Genomic DNA, 23,112 nt, shown 5'->3' with positions numbered 1-23,112 from the left:
TCACCACAAAGGGGTGCAGGTCTCAAGGTGCAGATTACACAACTGTACTAAAATCCAAACTGTAGTCTCCTAGTCCAGAGTCCAGGTAACTAGTGGTGTCCCCCAAGGGTCACTCCTGGGACCAATCCTGTTCAATTTATTCATAAATGATCTAGAGAAAAGGGTAAGCAGCAAGGTGGTAAAGTTTGCGGGTGATACTAAACTGTTTAAGATAGTCAAGACAGAAGCAGACTGTGAAGAACTTCAAAAAGATCTCACCAAACTGAGTGATTGGGCAACAAAATGGCAAATGAAGTTTAATGTGGATAAGTGTAAAGTAATGCATGTTGGAAAAAATAACCCCAACTATACAGACAGTATGATGGGGGCTAATTTGGCTACAACAAATCAGGAAAGAGATCTTGGAATTATCGTGGATAGTTCTCTGAAAACTTCCAGAGTGTGCAGCAGTGATCAAAAAGGCAAATAGGATGTTAGGAATTATTAAGAAAGGGATAGGAAATAAGACACAGAATATCTTACTGCCCCGTATAAAACTATGGTACGCCCACATCTTGAATACTGTGTACAGTTGTGGTCTTCTCACCTCAAAAAGATATTTTGGCCTTGGAAAGGGTTCAGAAAAGGGCAACTAAAATGATTAGGGGTTTGGAACAGGTCCCATATGAAGAGAGGTTAAAGTGACTGGGACTTTTCAGTTTAGAAAAGAGGAGACTGAGGGGGGGATATGATAGAGGTATATAAAATCATGAATGGTGTGGAGAGGGTGAATAAAGAAAAGTTATTTATTAGTTCCCATAATAGAAGAACTAGAGGGCACCAAATGAAATTAATGGGTAGCAGGTTTAAAACTAATAAAATAAAGTTCTTCTTCACACAGTGTGTCGTCAACCTGTGGAACTCCTTGCCAGAGGAGGCTGTGAAGGCTAAGACTATAACAGCATTTCAAGAGAAGCTAGATAATTTCATGGAGGTTAGGTCCATAAAAGGCTATTAGCCAGGGGATAGAAATGGTGTTCCTGGCCTCTATTTGTCAGAGGCTGGAGATGGATGGCACAAGACCAATTGTTTGATCATTGTCTTCGGTCCACCCCCTCTGGGGCACCTGGCGCTGGCCACTGTCGTCAGACAGGCTACTGGGCTAGATGGATCTTTGGTCTGACCCAGTACAGCCATTCTTATGTTCTTATGTCCAGACACACACGCAGCAGGCAGCAGCCCTGAACTAGCAGACAGAGCTGAGCTGACCATGTGGTGACTGGTCTCAGCTAGGGAGCTGAAGGGCTAACTCAGCCTGGCTGGGGAAATTTCCCAGCAAACTCTACAAACTGGGAATCAGGAATGGAGAAAGGAAAAGCCCAGCTTAGGGATCTTGCTTTCGGGTCCCTAGAGGACAGTTCTCAGGGGAAACCCTGCATACAGGCCTGGGGCTTTCCAGCTCCGCACACAGCCAGTCCTGCCCTTGCTTTGGTTGGCTCCAGACTCCCCCCCCCCCCCCCCCCCCAAAAAATGGCTTCTCCCCTCTCCTGAACTCCCTGGGAGAGGCATCTCACTCCCTATTGGTTGCCGGGCAGACTCTGAGTCTGCGTTGGCTCCCCCTCCCTACCAGGGACAGTGTGCCTCTACCTGAACTGTCAGCAGACAGAGCCCCAGAAATCTAGGTAATATCCTTGGGGGTTACATTTAGTTTTCTTGGGAATGCAGGAAAAGGATCAGATCCTGTAAATGCTTATGTCCGTGAATAGTTTTATAATATATATAAGTTCAGTGGCATTTCTCACATTTTTTACATGAGTAAGGTTACTGTCAAGTATGTTTGAAGCATATGTCCTTGTATTCTGTGAGTTTAGCTGGGAATAGTAGTGTTGTCTCCATATTAATGCTCAAATCCTGGTTTCACTGAAATCAACAGCAAAAAGCCCTATTAACTTTGGCATGACTTGCAGGTGCATAGCACATTTAATGTTCAGGGCATTAACAAACAGCATTGATATGTATTTTTTGCAGTGGCCCTAACGTCATACTTAAGAGTGAAGTCGATAGCTACGATCTAGATTAGCTGCAGATTGAGTGTTCAAATTTATTATTGGCAGGTCTCCTGCTTGTCTCAAAATGAGGGACCTAATACAGAGCTGTGACCTCAGTGGATTTTGGATTAGTCTCTAAACACCTTGAAATGAGTTCAATAAGTTGCTACGGATCTTTGGTAGTAGAGAATATTCTGTATTGTAACTTGCGGGGCAAACAGAAAATATTTAAAACAGGAGCCCTACTACAGTGGTATTGTTAACGGTATAATATATATTAACTTTGTAAGTCTAATCTACAACTATGGCTATGGTATAACAGAGGAGTTGTATTCCTTTTATTCATTTAGTACTGGTCTTTCTCAAGAGCTTCTGTATGATGGTTTTATTGTACAGAGTTTTGAAATTGGTATACAGGAGGTGAATTTGTTTGACAAGTTTATTCATGTAACAAGTTGGATAATCATTTGTGATTCACAGTTTGATTCACAGTGGTTATTAATTTAAAACTTGCACTATATTCCTTATGAGAGATTCATTGAAAAGTTTACACTGTACGTAACAGGATTTGTATAAAACATTGGACTATAAATTTGTCTTTCTAACAGGTTTATTTCTCTATCAGGTATTCACTTATGATTTCACTGTTCTATTATAAATTATACAATATTCCCAATCATAGAATACAGTTTTATTGAGATAATGTATTGTATGGACCAAAACCTATACATAAACTGTTGTATTTATACAGGTTGAGCCTCTCAAAATTGGAACTTTCTGATTTGGCAATGGACCACGGATGTTCCAGGACCAGAGAGTCCTGGGTTGAGGGCTGGTGGCTGGAAGCTGGAAGCTTTGTACATTGGTAGGGCAGCGGGCTGTCCAGCAGGGTCAGAAGCCCAGCGCTGGCAGAGCCAAAAGCCTGGTGGGGTCGGCAGGACAGGGAGTGCTGATGGTGGGAGAGCTGATGGCAGGGGGCTAGTAATGACCTCCCCTGGTCCAACAAAATCCCTCATCTAGGAACCCATCACCTGTATAAATAAAGTAAGAGGGGCAACTTAAGCTTGTAATATCCAAGAATCCCGAATACATGTACTTAATTAAGATGTAGTGTTGTAGTGGTTAGGCAGGAAATAAGATGCTTGCCTCCCAGTTATGGCCCACTTATTACATTGTCGAACAGCTTTGTGTTTTCTCCCATGTTTCCCCACATGCTTTAGAAGAGCTTCCTGCAAACAGTAGTGAAGCTACCTCATTTACCACCTTTGAATTCATCCCTAAAAATCCCTGATTCCTACAGAACACATGACAACAGTTAATCTGCTAGTATACAGAGACCACTACCCTGACTAAGACTGTCTCACTGTTTACTTGTAGTCCTCTGTCTGTGTAACTGCCACTTAGCAGATTTGAATCTGGAATCTCTGGAGCTTAGTATAGGAGCCTCTACCGCTTGAGCTAGAATTCCAGCTGGCTCTCAGCTTAGGCTGCAGAGTTCCCTTGTTCTTATCTCTCACTGAAAGGGGTCTAAGTGCAACTACGTAGGGCAGTGAACCGCTGTAAGTGTGTGTTACATCTGCATCTGTTTGTTGTCGCATGTCATATATTTAGATTGTAAGTCCCTGCGCAAGGAACTTTTTTATCTGTGTTTGTACATCACATATTCGGTGGGGTCCTGTCTCTCACTAGGGCTTCTAGGCTACGTCTAGACAGCAGGGCTATATCGAGATACTGGAAGTATTCCAAAATAGCAATTCCACATCTTTAAACATGCCTGTTATTTCGAAATATATTTTGAAATAACAGACATGCTATTCCGGCATCCCTGTAACCCTCATTCCACGAGGGTTAAGGGATTTGTCAGAATAGCACTTTATTTCGAAATTACCTCAAAATAAGTTAGACCATTTGCATAGCTTATTTCAATGTAAAGGTGCTGTGTAGGTGCACTTCTAAATGCTGTGGTAATACAAATAATAATTTAGAAAGTTAAGAAGGAATGGGAGAGGAGAACTACTGTCTGGTTCTGATATTTTCCAAAATAAGCATTGCTGCAAAGAAAAAAAAATCTCATGAAGGGCCTGCTCCAGAGCTTATTGACTTTAGTGGCATTGGCTTAGGCTTTAAAAGTCCAATCCATGTAAATATTGATCTCATTTTCTTCCTCTCTTGCTGTGATCTTGAAAATATAAGGGCATGATCTCCTGACCACTTAGATTATGAGAAAATCTTCCAGTCTACAGCAGAGATTACACATTTAACGCTATATGCTTAAATAACATGATGTAATGCTTATGAAAATATTAATGATCTTAACAGCAGTCTGTATTTTTCATCTTAAAGGTTGTGCTGCAACTAAAAACAATAGAGAAAATTAACTGATATCCCATTTTTCAAGTCTAAACACATTCCTTGCTTTGTCTACAAATAAACAAGAACTGTAAATCAGACTGTTTTAGCATTAAATTGGACATTGCAGAAGATAAACATAAACATTACAGAAAATAAATGAGAAGCATGGTTAAAAACTACATGGAAATGTTATGTATGAATGTGCTAAGCATCTTTTGAATATGTGAAAAAAACTGTGTAAATCTTTAAACTTATTGAAAATTACTGTCATGAAATGGGTCCCCTCTTGGATGGATCTGCTCCCTCTGTGTGTTTAAGGTAATAAATGTAGATTAAAGTGACAAAATTCAGTTCCTACTATTCTTAAATAGGCAGACCTGTTCTTATGTAGTTACACCTGGATCTGTTAGACCTGCAGAGCCAACTCTTCTTGAAAAGAGACAGATAAATTTCATTCTGTCTCGCAAGTAATTAGCAGAATTCATGTTTACAGGCAGTCCCCGGGTTACGTAGGTCCCTAAGATAGGGACTGTAGGTTTGTTCTTAAGTTGAATCTGTATGTAAGTCGGAACTGGCATCAGCCGCTGCTGAAACTGATCAGTTTCAACCGCGGCTGAATCTGGATGCCAGTTCTGACTTACATACAGATTCAACTTAAGAAATCCAGGCGTCCCCAAGTCAGCTGCTGCTGAAACTGATCAGCGGCTGATTCCAGGAAGCTTGGGGCAGAGCAACTCTGCCTCGGGCTTCCTGTAGTCACCGCTGGTCAGTTTCAGCAGCGGCTGACTTGGGGACACCTGGGGCAGAGCAGCTGGGGTGCTGCTGGGTTGCTCCAGTAGCGCGGCTCCTCGACACTACTGGAGCAACCCAGCAGCACCCCAGCTGCTCTGCCCCAGGCGTCCTGATTCAGCCGCTGCTGAAACTGACCAGCAGCGGCTGAATCAGGACGCCTGGGGCAGAGCAGCTGGGGTGCTGCTGGGTTGGTCCCCAGCTGCTCTACCCCAGAGGTAGGCAAGAAAAGCCTACTCTGCTGGGGGGGGCAGACCAGGGGGACAGGAGCAAAGCCGCCCAGGCGGCGGGAGTCCCGCTGCCTGGGCGGCTTTGCTCCGGGGCAAACGAGCAAAGCCGCCCAAGCAGCAGGACTCCCGCCGCCTGGGCGGCTTTGCTCGGGTGTCCCTGGTCTGCTGGGGGGGGGGGGTCCAGCGGCTTTGCTGGACCCCCCTAGCAGACCAGGGAGACCGGGAGAAGCTTTTCTCGCCCCGGAGGACACGGGTGGCGACTCGCCGCCCGTGAGCTCCAGGGCGAGAAAAGCCCCATTCGTAAGTGCGGATCCGACATAAGTTGGATCCGCGTAAGTCGGGGACTGCCTGTATTCTAACTGCAGAGCCATTTTTTACTTTTGAGTATACTCATCATACTCATTAAAGATAGGGAAGGATTGCACAGTGTACCTACATTGTTTGCCTTACAGAGCCTTGACTACTAGAGATGATATGCAAGAAAGAATTAAGGTTGAATATGTTTGCAGAAATGGTAGCTAGAAGGAATATCTTTTTACTTGTGAACTGAGCAAACTTGATCAGGAGGACTGAGACAATGAACATTGCGAGCTCACAATGCCATTTTGAGAGATTAACTTTTCACATTACAACTGTGCTTTAGCTTCTTGACAATTCAGTTTATGCTTCCAAAAATAGAGCACAAAGATTTCAAAATTTGAAGAAATTAACTCTGTGAAAGTTTATTTTACATGTTATTACAAGCATAAAATAGAATTTTAAATATCCCTATCCAAATCAAACATTTATATAGATGTGTATACAGATCTTTTTATTTTATTTTATTTTTAGCCTCTCAGCAAATATCCTCCTTTGATAAATGACATCTCCTTTTGGCTGCCATCTGAGAAATACTCTGAAAATGACTTTTATGATTTAGTCCGAACCATCGGAGGAGACGTGGTAGAAAAGGTTGTCCTCATTGATGAATTCACACATCCGAAGTAAGTAAAGCTCTTGAAATTTTTCTTCCACATTGTCAGATGATGATAAGTGTTATCTGGAAAAAATGTATAAAAACATGCCTGGTTATTGCAGTGGTGGAACATTTACATTTTCATAGCTCCAAAATGTTTTCTACAATACTGTTTACAAAAAATGTGTTTTTATCTTATAAAATCTTAATTTTTTGAAAAGTTTTGCCTCAATTTTGAATTTATGCTAATGGGGATCTGCGCATGTACAACGCCCATAGCATCCCCATTCTAATCATAGATCTGAGCCATGACTGCTATTGGTTTATTTCTTCCCTCTTTCCTTTCTTGTGGTCTGATTCATAAATGTATCCTTAATGTGCATGATAAGAATGGTACTGGGTCATATAAAAATATTGTTTATATTTAGAGTGTGGGAGGGGGGAAGATTAGATATTGTTCTCTTTTCTATTTGCCAGCCATGTAACTGGAACAATTCACTCTTCCAAGAATCAGAATTCCTTACTAATAGAATAGAAGCACAGAAATTGTCATAGTAGAAAAAAGGAGGTCCATCTAATATAGTCGGTTATCTCTAATAGTGATAAATATCAGATGTTGCCGTTAAAACTATTTTTGAAACCATTCTTCACACAATTTAAACTACTTTATGCCCTTTCAAAGCCAAGAGGGTAAGAGGTAAAATTTTATTAGCTGAAACTACTTTTAAAAATGGGTTTTAAAAATAATTTCTTTTCAGCTTTTTTTGGCTCTTATAGGTCAATGGGACTGTGAATGTAATTGTGCAATATTATTCTGTGGATGAAAGGAAATTTCTGACCTAAACCTAGCTGATAATCAATCTATCTCCCGCATCCTGCAGGCTTTTCCTATTACAGCCAGACACTATTGTTCTCTTGAATTTGTTGTACACTATATGCTGGCTGGATCAGTTATTTTCCTGGTATGGTAGCTATCATGATTCAGCACATTAATAAGTTGTGGTTAGTTGTTGGCATTTTTCTTAAAGCATGCTTGAATTTGTATGAAACAGAATTTCATTTGTGCAAAGATGCATAGGTGCCGATGGCTTTTATGGAGACATCTAAAATCTGTGCATTTCTAGGGTGTGTCTACACTACAGAGTTTTGTTGGAAAAATGGCTGTTTTTCCGACAAAACTTGAGGAACATCAACACTGCAATTGTGTTCTTCTGCAAGAAAATCGAAAGAAAAGAGGCGTTTTCCCGGCATTGGTAATCCTCATGCTACGAGGAGAAGCCTTTTTGCAAAAGAGCTTTTTTGCAAAAAGGCATGTGTGGATGGGGAAGAGGGAGTTCTTTTGGAAGAAAAGGAAACAGGAAAAAGTTTAAGTGCCCTGGTGGCCATTCCGTCCATAGCGATCACAGCTTACATGTGAAAGAGCATCCATTCAGTGTGGACGCTATCTTTCAAAAAGTCAGATCACTTTTTCAATGCACTTTTGCAGTGTGGACACTCTCTTTCGGAAGAAGTTTTCTCGGAATATTTCTTCCAAAGAAAGCTTCTTCCAAAAGAAGCCTGTAGTTTGGACATAACCCTAGTCTCTATGGGTATGTCTACACTAGCTCGTTAATTCGAGCTAGGTAGGCAAATCAGGCAACCGGTGTTGCAAATGAAGCCCAGGATTTAAATATCCCTGGCTTTATTTGCATGTTCCCGTCTGGCTGCCATTTTTAAATCCCCCTTAGTTCGAATGAACTGCCCGTGGCTACATGTGGCAGTTTAAAGTTAATCCGAACTAAGTCCTTAGTTTGGATTAACTGTCCTTAACTGTCATAGAATGAGGTTTAAAAGTTAATCCGAACTAAAGACAGAGTTCGGATTAACTATAAACTGCCGTGTGCAGCCACGGGCAGTTCGTTCGAACTAAGGGAGATTTAAAAATGGCGGCCGGATGGGAACATGCAAATAAAGCCCGGGATATTTAAATCCTGGGCTTCATTTGCAACTCCGGTTGCCTGATTTGCCTACCTAGCTCGAATTAACGAGCTAGTGTAGACATACCCTATGTGTTCTGAACAGTTAAGTTACGTTTCTTGCTGTGAACAGGAATTTCAATTAATATCTCTAGACTGAAAAGTCAGATGTCCAGGAGAGCAATATAGGCTATGAGCAGATAATAAGTGCATCTCAGGATAAAGATAAATAGGATTAACAACTATGGAGAATCTGAAGAACAAACTTATTGCAGCCATGCACAACCTTTTCTTTTTATTGCCACTTGTGTAGCACTGTACTGTAGGTTATCACAAGACAACGTGTAGACCCTGAAAGCTAGGCACACTGATGTTGCTGGGGAAAAAAATGAATTGCCAGTCTTCGTTTTAGTCCTGATCCAATAGAAGAAGCATCAGAAAGTTGTATAAAATGGGAATGACTTATCCAGAACTAGTTTAACTTTTTATTCTCTAATTCTGTGTTTTTACTCTCAGTAAAATATCTGTTCCATTGTCAGTTTTGTTTGTGTTAGTTGCTGTCTTCTCAGGATACTGAAATTTAAAAATGTAGTGTTGCCTTTGTTGTTAACTATTCTCTTTAGGCAAAATTCTGAACTCCCGGAGGCTGGAAGCTGAAAGAATCCTTTACCTTTGTGCCTTAGAAAGGCAGCCATGTTGCTGTATGGTTACTAATGCAGCACTGAAGCCGCAGTAGTCCCCTCACCCAGTATGTTCCCTCACTTCAGGCATCATGGCCTTGTTGTGGCCCACCTGTCCTTGTCCCAGTAACTCCCAGCCAATTGCCCTCCCAAATACTTGCAGGGTATTGTGTAGAAGCTTCAAAGATGAAGAGCTCTGTAGCATGTAAAAGCTGCATGTTCCTGCATAGGGTCCCCACCATGGGTTCTGCTCCCACCTTGTTCTGTTGAATTGGATCAGACCCTTCCACAGTTGAGGAATGGGGAGTAGGATTTTAAGCCCTTTTTCTGCTTGTATATTTTTTGTGGCATATTTATATTTTTATGAATATATCTGTGTTTCAAAATTACTTGATGAATGGCTTATGTGGACATATTTGTCTATTCAGTAGATAGCTTACAAAACTATTTGTTGTGAATATTCTTTTGGGCATTGAGCTATTCCTAGTCAACTTAGTCATGTGGCATTGTTTCTGCTAACTGATTGAATGACGACTTGCATATCCATAGAGAGCTTTCCGGATGGCTGTGCAATACTTCATTCAGATGTACAAGGATAGGTGGAAAAGCAGATGGTGGCAGGTTGTGGGCGGAGGGGCAGAAGGGTCTAAATCACTAGAACATACTGCCCTTAAGAACATAGAATTGAACCCAAAAGTCTGGAGTCTCTAGACTTCTTTAGCTAAAGCCTCCTTTGAATGCATTTTACTTTCTGAGCAGCGCATCTCAGCCCCTCCACTTTGTATTCTCCATCATGGGACAGGATACCATGGAGCCATTTGTTCTGAAAAGTTTGTTCAGTATCTTGGGATTGGGAATAAATATTTCCAGTACAGATTCTGGGCCCTGATTTTAATTTTGACACAAAAATTGTCTCTCTGAGGTTAGGTAGTAAGATGTGGCATGTACCAGGGTGGCTTTTCCCTTTACAGCTAGATGCCACAAAGCCAGTCTTCCCTAGTTTCTAAGTAGGCAAACCTGAGTAGGGATCAGGTGATTTCCCTACAAGAGTCTCAGGAGTGACAGAGAGGAGAGTTTTAGCTCTTAACAAGAGCAGTTGGGAACTATACCTGATGTAGTTTAGCAGGTATACCCTATTACCTTTTCAAAATGACCTGGTTATAGAATAATTAGATAACCAATATGTTGTCTGATCCTTCTCTGTCCATAATATTAATTGATTAAGGGAACAGAGTTGTAGGGGGTAAAGAGAAGTCAACAGATCTCATCTTCTACCACGTGATTAGACATAAATTAGCCAAAGTATGGTACATTCCCTTATTTTCTGTCTGTCTCTCTCTCTTTTGGCCATATACTGTGCTTCCTTTTTATTTCCCAAACAAATGCAGATCAAATACTTGTAAAGGTTGGTTATTTATCAGGGATATTTTTCTGTTGTTTTCATTTTGCTTCTGCAAGAGGTGAATTACAGTGGAATAACACTGAAACCCTGTTTGCTGGAGTATTACACAAATTAAAACACAATTAGTTTAGTCCCTGAACTCCTTGTTCTTCATCCTGAGTACATTACAGTTTGCAGAGGGATTCTCTGAGATTACCTTTAACTGCTGACCTGGCAGAGTCCCAGTTGTGATCACCAGAAGAGCTGAGACTGCTTGACAAGAGCTAACAGAGGACGGAGGCCTCCTTTTAATGAGCTATGTGCTTTAGTGCTCTGGAGCTTTTCATTTTTTCTTTTGGTCAAACAAACGCAAGACTAATATTTCTGCATTAAATTAATAATTTATATGAGGGTCTTTTGAAACTATTGGCTGGCGTCTGGCCCTTTTCATCAACCCTAGTAATCGAGCAAGCCTCTGAAGATTACACAGTGGTTTGTAAAAGCCAGAAAAAGCCCCATTTTTCCTCTCCTCTGCTCTCTTCTCCTCTCTCCTCTCCTCTCCCTCCCACACAGACCAGATAAAAAGGAACCAAAAATACTGTTTCAGCTTTGTTTAGAAGCACATTAAACACATTCAATAAGCCCTTGAGTATTATCATCAGGCATTGGTTCTCTAGGTTACAATTTTCTATTTGTTTTATCCCCCTCCCAGGTTGAGGTTTTTTTTCTTCCTCTTTTCACCTTTGCTTTCCTTCCTTCCTTCAGTTCTCATTGTTTTCTTGACTCATGTTCCAGTTGGTTTTCTGTGGCAACAGAGCCATGCTTTTGAAAGGACAGGAATGCAATAAATACAGGAATACAGTCTGTGTGCAAAATGAAACAAACCCCTTCCAAGGTGCAAATCTAACAGGGCTTCTCTTAGGGCTCGTCTACATTGGCCCCTTTTCCGAAAGGGGCATGTTAATTTCAGAGATCGTAATAGGGAAATCCGTGGGGGATTTAAATATCCCCCGCGGCATTTAAATAAAAATGTCCGCCGCTTTTTTCCGGCTTTTAGAAAAGCTGGAAAAGAGCGTCTACACTGGCCCCGATCCTCCGGAAAAAGCGCCCTTTTCCGGAGGATCTTATTCCTACTTTGAAAAGGGCGCTTTTTCCGGAGGATCGGGGCCAGTGTAGACGCTCTTTTCCGGCTTTTCTAAAAGCCGGAAAAAAGCGGCGGACATTTTTATTTAAATGCCGCGGGGGATATTTAAATCCCCCGCGGATTTCCCTATTACGATCTCTGAAATTAACATGCCCCTTTCGGAAAAGGGGCCAATGTAGACGTAGCCTTAGTGTCTCTTTAATGTGTCTCAGTTTGTTCCCACTCTGGAATAGAGCAGGGCTCCTAGGGCTTCCTTCCTGGAGGCAATGTCTTCACCCTCTCAGGATCCTTCTAGTTCCAGTCCCTTAGCTAGGTCACTATAGCTGAATTGCCCCTTCTGTGTTGTCTGAGTATCCTGGCCACTTCTCCCAGTCTCTGAGGGGTCTTGGGGTAGAGGACCCAGTCCCACCGCGTACTCCAAGCCCCAGTCCATGGACCCTATAGGTAGCAGCTGTTGTCTATGTCTGTTCCCCTGCTGTTCTAATTCCCTGGACCACTTCTCCATGACCTTGTACCATCTTTGTCCTTACCTCAGGTCTCTGTCTCATTGTCTTGAGCTCTACATTCCGAGGCTACGTCTACACTGCAGAGCTTTTCTGGGATACCTCATTGTATGAGGAATAAAGGATGCTCTGAAAGAGGAGGTTTTTCCAAAATTTGGCCCCTGTGTAGAAGGGCCAAATTTCAAAAAAGCCTCTTTCGGAAAAAATTGCAGTTCACAATTTGCATATCTTTTCCCAAATTTTCTTGGCAATCTATACATAGCCTGAGCCGTCTGCAACACTGCTACTCTGTCAGCCAGCTACTCAGTTTTCACACCTTGAGGTCTATACCTCAACCAACTGCTCTCTGTTCTGCAACTCCTTTTATATGGCCTTCCTGCCCTCCGATTGGCTGCTTGCTCTGCAGCCACTGTAGTCTGCTTGAAGTACCTCTCTGCTGCCTTTTTTATGGAGTGAGATGTGGCAGGACCACAAGGCCTCCAGCAGAGGGGAGAAAAAAAGGGGAGAAAAAAAATGAAACCGTTTCACAGAGGAGACAAGATATCTTGAGACTGTGTAAGGAAAGAAATCTAATTAAGTAACAAATAACTACAAATAGGCATAGTACACACACAAATACAAATTTCACCCACTTTGTACTAGCCTAGAATGTTGGGTTCTATCTCAAATTCATAGAACAGGTATTGCTATAGCTAGAAAATCATTTTTTTTAAATTGAATTGTCCTTCTGTGGAAGGGGAAACATAGATTTCTGAAATTATAAATGTCTAAAATTATAGACATCTATAATTTTAGAAATCTATATTCATAGATTTCTAAAATTATAGGGAAAATATGCATGAACTTCAAGTAGATTTGAGCAACCTGTAATGCGTGAAGTTAGTAAAACCTCAAACCAGTGCGGTCATCCATCAATCCAGCTTTAAAACTCTGGGTTGAAACTGAATTTACTTCAAAGCCATCCCCAGCCATTGGGCTAGCAGTCAAAAGACCACAAATGCTGAAATATGCAATATCAATTATCCACAACTTTAAAACTGTCTAAAAGCATGTTTACATGATAGATCATAATAGGTAATACAATCATTCACTAGATCGATATTCATTTTCACAAGTGATGCATACAACTGGGTTGTGTTAGGATCCCTTTGGAACTTTCACCTGATGTTCCAAGACACCACTGAGCCTGCTTTTTTGTCAGCATGAGCACCCTGTAACCCTGTATTTTTGAGCCCAGCTCCCCAGCCTGCTTCAAATGAGAAACAGGGACATGGCCCCACCCCCAGTGCTGCAGACAGACAATGAAAACAGGACAGTGTGAGACTTTCTTCCAGCACTCAAGTACACAACCCCTATGGGACTTGAACCCTAAGTAAATCCATCTTATACTGTATGGCAGTGGTAGCCAACTTGCTGCAGCCATGCGGCACACCAGGGTTCTATACGTGGCCTCCAAGACATCTTGTTTACCATTGCCCAAATGCAAGGATGCCAGATTCTGCTGGTTTCTATCCATGTAATTTTTTTCCTATCAGTGGAAATGGAACATGCATGTAAAGCAAAGGCACATGAAATGGAGTACGTGCTGATTGCATACAACATTGACTGTAAGAACTATGCACTCCCTTTGCATCCAACCAAAGTGCTGCTGCAGGTCAGCCAGCAAACCCCGCAAATCATAGGAACACAAGTGCAGTTAGCAAAACTGTCCTATTCCTGGAGACTATCTTGGTTTTGATTACAACAATGTTACAGCCCACTGAGATGAAGGAGGTCCACTCATGTGGCCCACTCACTAGCCCAGGTTGCGCATCGCTGCCGTATGAAGAGCTGTACAGTATAAATGTATTAAATTCACCCTCTGTTTCAATGTAGAGATGCACAGGCTCCTTTGCTGCCACCCCATAGCCATTATTTACATTCGATCTTGTTAATAAACAAGTGATTTTAGTAAGTATAAAATGTAGGATTTAAGTGGTTATAAGAGATAGCACTGAGAACAAAGTAGATTACCACGTGAAATAAAAGAGAACATGTAAGCTAAGCTAAACTTAATGAAGTAAAGAAACTATTTATATGTAATATCTCACCCTAAAAGTTGTTGTAATAATCTTCTTCACACACCAGACATCCTTCCAGGCTGAGTCAATTCCTTCCCTCAGTTCAGTCTTAGATGTTTTTAGCAGTCATCTAGGGTGGGATCCCAGGGGGAACTGATGACCAGGATTAACTCACTGCCCACCCTTAAATACGGTTTGGCTACAGAGGGAATCCTTTGTCTCCCAAACTTGACCCTCCCCCCCCCCCCCCCACACACACACTTTCCCTTCTTGTGGAAAGTACAGAATCCAAAACGGATTCCAGCATTAGGTGACCTGGTCACAGGTTGTTGCAGACCCATAGCTTTTTTTTATAAGTTGATCCTCATGCTTACAGGGAAACCAAGTCCTTGTACAGTTCTTTGTCTCTTGTGAATAGACCATTAGCTGAGTGTCTCGATTCTTTGTTGTTCTACTTGCTGGGCTGGTAATAGGCTTTTCCCAATATGAACATATTGATAATATATCTACAGTCAGTATTCTTAACTTCAGACACAGAAATGATACACACACGCAAATAGGATATATACATTCAGTACATCATAACCTTTCCAATGATACTTCTGCCATATCACAATAGCTACAGTCCATATTTACATGATAGACTATAGTGGCCCAAAAGGACACATTGAGGTCTACTGGAGAAATTATTCAGTAAAAAAAAAAAAAGAAGCCTATGACCATGTAGGTATTGCATGATTTTAAAAATGCAGAAATAGAAATTGTCATCTAGTATCCTGTCTGTGGTCTTTCTAGTACCAGATGTTTCTGAGGTACACATAAAATCACTGTGCTGTCCCAGATTCTGAGGGTCTGTAATCTGACCATGATTATGTTTTGTGAAGTCCTGGCTTGTTTAGTCCTCCGTACTTTCAAAAACCTAATTTTGAACCATCTCACTATTCATCCCTACTATTCAGCACTACCTGTGATAGATATCGGAATAGATCTGGGACTAGAGATACAGACGTGCTATATGGAACTTTCTACAAATCACTTAATGTTTGGCTCTCCTTTTTCCCCCATCTGCAAAATGAGTATGATAATACCTTAGGCTATGTCTACACACCAGCGTTACTTTGGAATAACGTACAAAGAGCGCGTCTACGCAGCAAGCTATTATTTCGAAATAATGGACTTCTTACTCAGACTCCTATAACCCTCATTTCACGAGGAGTAAGGAAAGTCGAAGGAAGAGTGTTCTTCCTTCAACTTCCTGCTGTGTAGACAGCGCCAAAAGCTGAATTAAGCTATTTCGACTTTACTTTTTCAAAGCAAAATTAGTCGCAATTGACATAGCTGAAGTTGCTTAGCTTAATTTGACTTTTGCCCTGTTGTGTAGATGTGCCCTTAGTTAATGTTTGTAAAGGGCTTTGGGATACTTGGTTGTAAAAGTATCAAGTAAATGCAAAGAATTAGGTTAAGCTAGTCTTTATTGATATTTGAGCCTCTTCTATTTGATATTTGTTTAGAAAGTAAAAGTAATTTTTCATCACTTCGGTACATTAAAATGTATAAAATAGACATCTGTTTCTTCTCTGTACCTTTACCTCTAGCTTATGCTGGTTGTATATTTTTAAACTGCTTTTTTAATTTAATGTAATTTTATTGGTGAGCTATATACTTTCTATTCAGGCTTTTGATATAAAAGCATAAATATGCAATTCTCCTTCACCCTCAGAATTACTTAAAATGTAGAAGATGCTTTGCTGTGCTTTTACATGTTATGCCTAATAGAAAGTTGCTAAAATGGATCAGTTACAAAGGGCTAATATAGACAGTAATGTTAACATTAACATTCTGTACATTAGATATCTACATTTTAGAGGAGTTTTGAATTTTAGAGAATTCTTTATCTGGATTCAAGCTTTGTAGCTTCAGCCCATCTCTATAACATATAGCTTCTAAGGGACGGTCGTAGCTCTGAACCTGAGTAGCCATCTGGAGATGAGGGTGATGACAACCCCACTGGACTTGGTAATAGTTTTCTTTGAATTGTAACTTTAAAATGAATTGATTGTTAGTATAAATATCCACCAAGTACAACAGAAACAAGTTGAAAACATTGTGATCTCTTCCAGGACTGCTGACATTTGTTCTGAAATTATGAAAACATTTTCCCTTGGTCTAGATGTTAACATTTTCCAGCATAGAGATAATTAACCTTTCAACTGTTTATTGCTGTGAATTGACTTTTTAAAAATCCTTCCTAGTCACAGATAGCTTTTTTCTTACAAAAATTTGTTCTGGAGCCTCAAAGATGAAGGGCAGAATTAATTATTTAGTGCTAGATTCATCCTTCTTCTGTGCAATTATAGTAAGGGGAGAAGAGAGGCATGAGGACTTTCTCCCCTTCCCCCCATATAACTAGCATTAGAGGGTCTATTCCTAGCCTCAAAGCAATGTAAGAAGTGCCTGGCTACCAACCCACCTGGCACTTTAGAGCTCCAAGGAGGCATGGCCTGCAGGTAGGACAAGATGCCCAGAGCTCCACCTGGCAATTACATCTCCTACAGGTTGTAATTCAGGGCAAATGCCCCTGTATTTCCCTTTAATGATTCAGCAAGAGCACAGGGTCTCAGGCTTACAGCTCCCTAGCTATTGCGTTTCTTGAATGGGGACTTGTCTCTCTCCCTTCTGACTAGGGTTTCCACTCTAATCTGTTCTCTGCCCTTGCTGTGTGATTCCTACCCAAAGACAGACCGCCTAAACCAGTGATTCTCACCCTTTTGTACTGGTGACTCCTTTCACACAGCAAGCTTCTGAATGTGACCCCTCCCCTTATACATTAAAACACATGTTTATATATTTAATGCATTACAAATGGTGGAGGCACAACGGAGTTTGGGCTCATGATTCCCGTTCCCCATGTAGTAACCTCCTGAGCCCCAGTTTGAGAACCGTGGCCTAAACAGTTCTGCTTGCTTTATTTTCAGAGATTAACACCAGTGTAATTGCTCACATCGTTAAGCTACTACATGGTTCTTCTAAACAAGCATATTTTATTCTTTAAGACAAAGGACTACACAGAAAACACATGAAAAACACTCTTTGCTCAGAACAGGAACCATGAGGCGTTTAAGACATCCTGGAGTTCTAGGTGCAGGTAAACAGTGTGCAATTGGTGTCTTAAAAGTTCCTAATATCACCCAGAAATTGCATGAGTTCTGTCTTCCGGCTAAGGAAGCTCTATAGAATAACACAATAATACACAAACAGTTGCATTTTCAATACAATGGGCCTTAAAGGTTTTAAGTGTAATTCAGTAAAGTTGACCTTATCTCCATAAGGTTTGCCCAGAATAATAATCTGTGACACTGCAATCATCAATATGCAGGAGCAAGGGACTACTGTGCTCCTTGTGAAAGGTATGCTTGGTAATAGATTGAGGCTCTCTGACTACAGTCATTTTGCCTTCCATGAGTAGGATGGTTCTTGGAATGGACAACTGGCTGACATCAGTACTACCACCCCAGTCCTGCCTCCCCATGTAGCTCCCATAGGGAAGGGTAGACTATTTCTCCATATATAAGAGGAACATGAGAACTTTGGGGCTTAAAAGTAGGTGTTACAGATAAATATCTGGGCTGTACTTCACCGTGTTAGATTAATATAAAACAAACAAGTGTGCTATGCATTAAATACGGGTATGTCTACACTACAGCATTTTGTTGAAATATCTTATTTCGAAATAACGCGTCTACACGCAAAATGCATTTCGAAATAGATTTTTGCTATTTTGAAATAGCACGTCCACACTGATTGGAGACTGAATCACATTTAAGGCCAGCCGGAACTGGTTCCGGCAGGGCATCAGGTCAGAAATTATCTTGTGGCTAGGGCGGCCAGAAGGGCACCTTGGGAAGGGCAGGAGGCCCCCTATTTTGAAATAAGCATCTAAACAGCACTTATTTTGATATAGGAATTTCGAAATTGGCGCTATTCCTTGTGGAATGCGGTTTACCAATTTCAAAATAAGCCCTATGCTATTTCAAATTAATTTTGAAATAGCAGTTGGCTTGTGTAGATGCTAGGAAAGTTATTTCAAAATAACGACTGTTATTTCAAAATAACTTTGCTGTGTAGACATACCCTACGAGACTTAATTGAAGAACAGAATGGAAGCTGTACAGAGCATTTGATCCCACTAAAAATATAAAAAAGTTGTGGACAAAAATCCAGATTCAGACAGAAAAACATTTCCTCTCTCTTCCCATTTTCTAAGCCATCTAGTGCATTTCCGTCTTTATAGTCTTTGAGTGTAACACTATCAAGGATGTTGTGAGATCAATTATTTTGAGCCCCTTAGAGTACAGTACTTAATCTCTCACTGCATCTGCTTACAAAGTCTTTTACTGCTTTATTTTTTCACTAATATATTTAAATCGACTAGAATGCTTCTCAAACTCCAGTAATGCCTGGCAGTGTTGCTGGAACTATTTTTGGCACGGGGGTACTAAGCTGCTTCTCCCCTTTTAGACCTGTTGAGATCAGGTTGCCAGGACCAGATGGACTGGGGTCCATTGCTGCAAATGGCGACCAGTACATCCGGTCCAGGAGAGTTGGCAACACTCACCAACTCAGGTTGAGGTCACAGCTGGGGACAGGTGCAGAGCCTTGGACTGGTGGCAGGATGCTGGGCCTGGCAGGACCAACAGGCTGTGGAGCCCATGGCAGGGCCAGCAGGCATTTGAAGCCCAGGGGCTGGGAAAACCCAGGACAGCAGGACCCCGAGGACCAGCAAAGCACATGGAGTCAGTAGGACCCTGCAAGGATCACCCAGAGGCTGGGACATGTGGCTGGAGGAGCCAGAAGCAGGATTGGCCCCCAGGCATGGGGAATCTGGTTGCAAAACATGGGGGTGCTGCTGCACCTCCTTCACCTCTACTTCCTGCACCAATGACTCCTGCAGCTATGTGCGACGAGAGACTGTTCTTAGGGGAGAGTCTGTAGAGCACTATCTCTCAGCCTGCGGATTGCAAGGAGAACAGCTCACCTGCAACTGACTGAAGGCTGGAGCCTGCTTCTATCCCTTGTGTCCTGTTGGAGCTGATTTGTTTAAGCTGCTATTCACCAGCCCCATTACATGCTAAAAGTATACAGTGAATCACAGTACTAATTCCAGTGATGTGCTTTGGGAACTGTTATAAAGTTTTCCTGGAATGTGTGTGAGGATTGATCGTTAAGGGCAGATTTCAGGGTAACACTGAGAAAAAAGATGAAGTTCTTCAGTTGTAGCTTCTTACAATGATTCAGTGTGATTCTGGCTTTCCATTTTTTATATAGCAGTGCAGTACTCAGCATTTGCCTGAATAAGTGATTCTTCCATGTCACTCATGCATTTGAGGTTTCCTCTGTTCTCGTTACCTATGAATGGTGATTAAATTTCAAACTTATGGAACATCACTGGTGATATATCACGTCAGGTATTTTGGGTCCCGTGCCCCCCTCTCCCAATGGAATACTGTGTTTCCTCTGTATCTCTTTTTCCTTTCTTCTGTACCATTTTTTCCACACGTTATCATATTTTAGCCCCCAGCCTCCAATCCAAAAATTACTGGACTCCTACTAAAGTGTAACAGTAATTTTTTTCTAATAGTGAATAATGGCTTTTGCTATGTGTTCTGTGAGTTGCATAACAGAATATAGCCTGATCCAAAATGGATCTGAATAAAGTGGTTTGAAGGAAACCACAGATTTTGATGGCAAGCCATTAAGAATGGTTAGTTGTAGACTGTCTGTCGGAATGTTGAAAGTGGGAGGAGAAGTTTGTGTCTTTCTTTCATGATTGGTTTATTGTACATTGCCTTTCTTATCAGCCTGCGAGGAAATTGGCATCAGAGATCTAGAGGAATTCTGCACTATTTCTTGTGTTGAATTTTTCAAACTGGGGCTAGATGCCAAAAGCTGAATGATCAAAAAAGTAAAATCTGCAGATGCAGCTGATAAAAGGGGAAGGAGGCAGAGTTCTGGGTAACTCTTTTATCCTTTTATGAATGTTGCATTTAAAACATAAGAGCCAATATTTTCAAGCATGACAAATTATTTTTGAGGTCAGGGTCAACTTGACTCATTAAAGGAGTCTGAATCTCAGAAGTGTGATGTTCCACTCCTGTGAAAACTGAAGGCACCAAATTACTCATCACTTTTGTAAATCTTGGTCACAATTTATATATACAAAAAAATTAGGGATACTCATTGATTATTATGACAACAATAAATTACATACATATTATTTTCACTGTATAGTTTAGATATAGGTGCATATCTCTATAATCATGTCTTTCATTCAAAAGCATGTCTATGTGCCTTGCAAATGCAACAAATATCCATACTATATACAAGGATAAATGCATCCGTCACTGAAACTTAGACCCTTCTGGGATGGAATATGGCAGCTGCTTAACACATAGAAGGAAGAAATGTGGAATAATATAGAAATTACAGATTGGTTATTAGCTCAAAGGCTGATTTACCACATTGAAATTTTACTAGATGCTTCTGCTTTACCAGCACAGAGTTAGTTGTGATTATGGGAACTTTAATTCTATTCCAAGTTCTGTCCATTGCTGGCTATGTAACCTTAGGTAAATATTAAGACTGTAAAACACTTTGAACTCTTCAGATGAATAGTTGTGTAATTGTACGGGTTTTAAAATCTATTGATAGTGTTTATATTTATAATATGGTTTCAATAGTTAGATGTAACAACTAATGATTTTTCAGATCATTGTAATTTCCTTTCTCCCATTAATTATTTTTAAAAACAAAAGAAAAATACCAAAGGGTGTTTCATTAATACATACGCGCAGGTTTTGTCTTCTCTGAGATTTAACACTACCCCAGAGCATTGCTTCGGTGCTAACAGAATACAGTGCAGGTTCTTAAACCATCAGCGGTACTTCCTGGAGCTTCCTGGTTTGTTTCTTTGATGTTTGCTATCCAAGTACTAATTAGTCTTGACCCTACTTAGCTGTGGGTAGGGTTGCCAGGTGTCTGGTTTTGAATCAGGCAGTCCGGTATTTGAGGGTTCTGTCCGGGAAACAAATTGAGAAGATACTGGACATATAAAATGTCCAGTATTTTCTAATTAGGTAAGTTTTATTATTATTAGGAGTATCAGTATGTAGTTGTAAACTGCCTGGCTGGTAGACACAGTCACGCTGCATGAGTGTGTCTACCAGCCAGGCAGTACACAACTACGTGAGGCGGGGGCTGGGCCGGGGCGAGAGGGAATCCCTGGAGCCGGACTTGCTTGCTTGTGCTTCGCCAGGACTGTGTGCGGCCAGTTCAATCCGCTCCCTGCCGGCCGATTCTCTTCCCCGCTTTCCTCCCTGGCCAGCCCTGCTTTCCGTTGGCTGGTCCCCCCTTCCACCTGATCTCCCCCGGCCAGCCCCGCTCCTCCCAACCCCCTCTTGGCCAGCTCTGCTTTCTGAGGGCCGGTTCTCCCCCCGCCCTCCTTCCAACTCCCCTGTCCAGCCCCGCTCCCCCCTCCCGACGGCTAGTCTTCCCCCCCCCCCCCCCTCCCCAAGATGCCCCGGCCAGCCCTGCTGCCCCCAACCTCTCTCCAGCCAGCCCTGCTTCCTGCCGGCCAGTCCCCCCTCCAATCTGAGATCAAGTATGTGCGGTATTTTTTTGGAAGGCACCTGACAACCCTAGCTGTGGGAGCACAACCGCTCCTATCTTTAAGGTTGCCCAACACTTCCCATTATAAGACCCATATTTTCAGTTGCTTAGAACTTTGACAAACTTTAAAATTGTATGGGCTTAGATTGTCTATGCTGCTGGATTTCTGCTATGGCCTATGGGCAGATTCAGCTGAAATGGCATAGCCCTTGCTCACAGTGAGCTTAGGGGAAAATATATTTTGCTCCTGTTAAAAATAAATTTCCGGGAATTATTCCACTGAGAAACTCTAGCTTCCCCATCCTTTGGAGCAAGGACTTGAAATTTGGCAGGAGGCTTTTCTGGGGTTGGGCAGTGCCTTTTGCCTGTGCAGTCTCTGACCTCTCTGAGTTCTACAGGAAGATTGTCACTTGTAATTATCCGTGTGTCCAATACGTGTGTGTGTGTGTGTGTGTGTGTGTGTGTGTGTGTGTGTGTGTGTGTGTTTTAAACTTTTGTCTACTGAGAACTGGATGAGACCATCAAACTAATTTCTCATAGGCCATTAGATAACAATTTTAATCACTGCAATACCAGGCTGCATTTGGACCAATACCAAGCCAGCAGTGAAAGGCTCCATATCCATTACTAATATCCTGATCAGTTCAGCCCCACTCAGAAGCATCAATTTTGTAATGCAAAGCATTGGGTTGTTGCAAGGCTAGATGGGCTTTCAGGGGCTTCTCGAAACCTCAAGTTAAAATTCAATCAGAAAGCTGAAGAAAAGGCTTGAGAAACTTTTCTTGTCTCACATAATCAATGTGGCCTTTAATACAGCAATACATACAGTTATATGTATTGGAGTTCATGTATATCCATCCAGGGCCGGCCCGAGCCATTTATGCGCCCCGGGCTCTGGAAGCGCGGTGCCGCCCCCGGGAGTGCGATGCATGCGCAGCCCCGACCCCCAGGCGCACAGCACTCGCCGACCTTGGGCGCCCGATGCATGCGTGGCCCTGCCCCCGGGTGCCCGGCGCATGTGTGGCCCCACCCCCAGGCGCGCGGAGCATGCGCAGTGCCACCCCCACCCGGCCCGGTAGCCCCGCGCAGCGCCCCCTATAATGGGGCGCCCCAGACAGTAGCCCGGTCAGCCCGTAGCTTGTGTCAGCTCTGTATCCATCCCACCCCACATACAGCTAATTCATGCCTCCTATTCTTGAGTTTCATAAATAACTTCTCACAAACATAATTTGCTATTGAACGAGGCCAGATGGCATTATAAGATGCATCAGGGAAGCACTTGCTCCTCAAAAGGTCTTCTACCACACTATGTTTATTGAATTATATGAACTAAAGCGTGTGCCTTATCAATATTCTTGCATTACATTCAGT

The 23,112-nt window shown here is 42.0% G+C and overlaps 1 protein-coding gene and 1 long non-coding RNA gene across 7 annotated transcripts in view; one reads left to right on the top strand and one right to left on the bottom strand.

Annotated features, from left to right (window-relative positions):
* FARS2 (phenylalanyl-tRNA synthetase 2, mitochondrial) overlaps positions 1-23,112 on the top strand; it is a 391,854-nt gene that overhangs the window by 264,910 nt on the left and 103,832 nt on the right. For all 6 annotated transcript variants that reach the window (XM_075921297.1, XM_075921299.1, XM_075921296.1 and 3 more), the window contains one exon: positions 6,230-6,381. In XM_075921297.1, the coding sequence (XP_075777412.1) occupies positions 6,230-6,381 (152 nt within the window). The remainder of the gene's footprint in view (positions 1-6,229; positions 6,382-23,112) is intronic.
* On the bottom strand, positions 6,304-21,822 carry LOC112543985 (uncharacterized). Its single transcript, XR_012901670.1, has 3 exons — positions 21,762-21,822; positions 20,922-21,147; positions 6,304-6,437 (listed from the first exon to the last, which is right to left on the bottom strand). It is a non-coding gene; the product is annotated as an uncharacterized LOC112543985 (long non-coding RNA).

Source organism: Pelodiscus sinensis, chromosome 2 (assembly GCF_049634645.1).
Source record: "Pelodiscus sinensis isolate JC-2024 chromosome 2, ASM4963464v1, whole genome shotgun sequence".
NCBI classification, from domain to species: domain Eukaryota; kingdom Metazoa; phylum Chordata; order Testudines; family Trionychidae; genus Pelodiscus; species Pelodiscus sinensis.
This window is presented reverse-complemented; position numbering and strand designations above follow the sequence as displayed.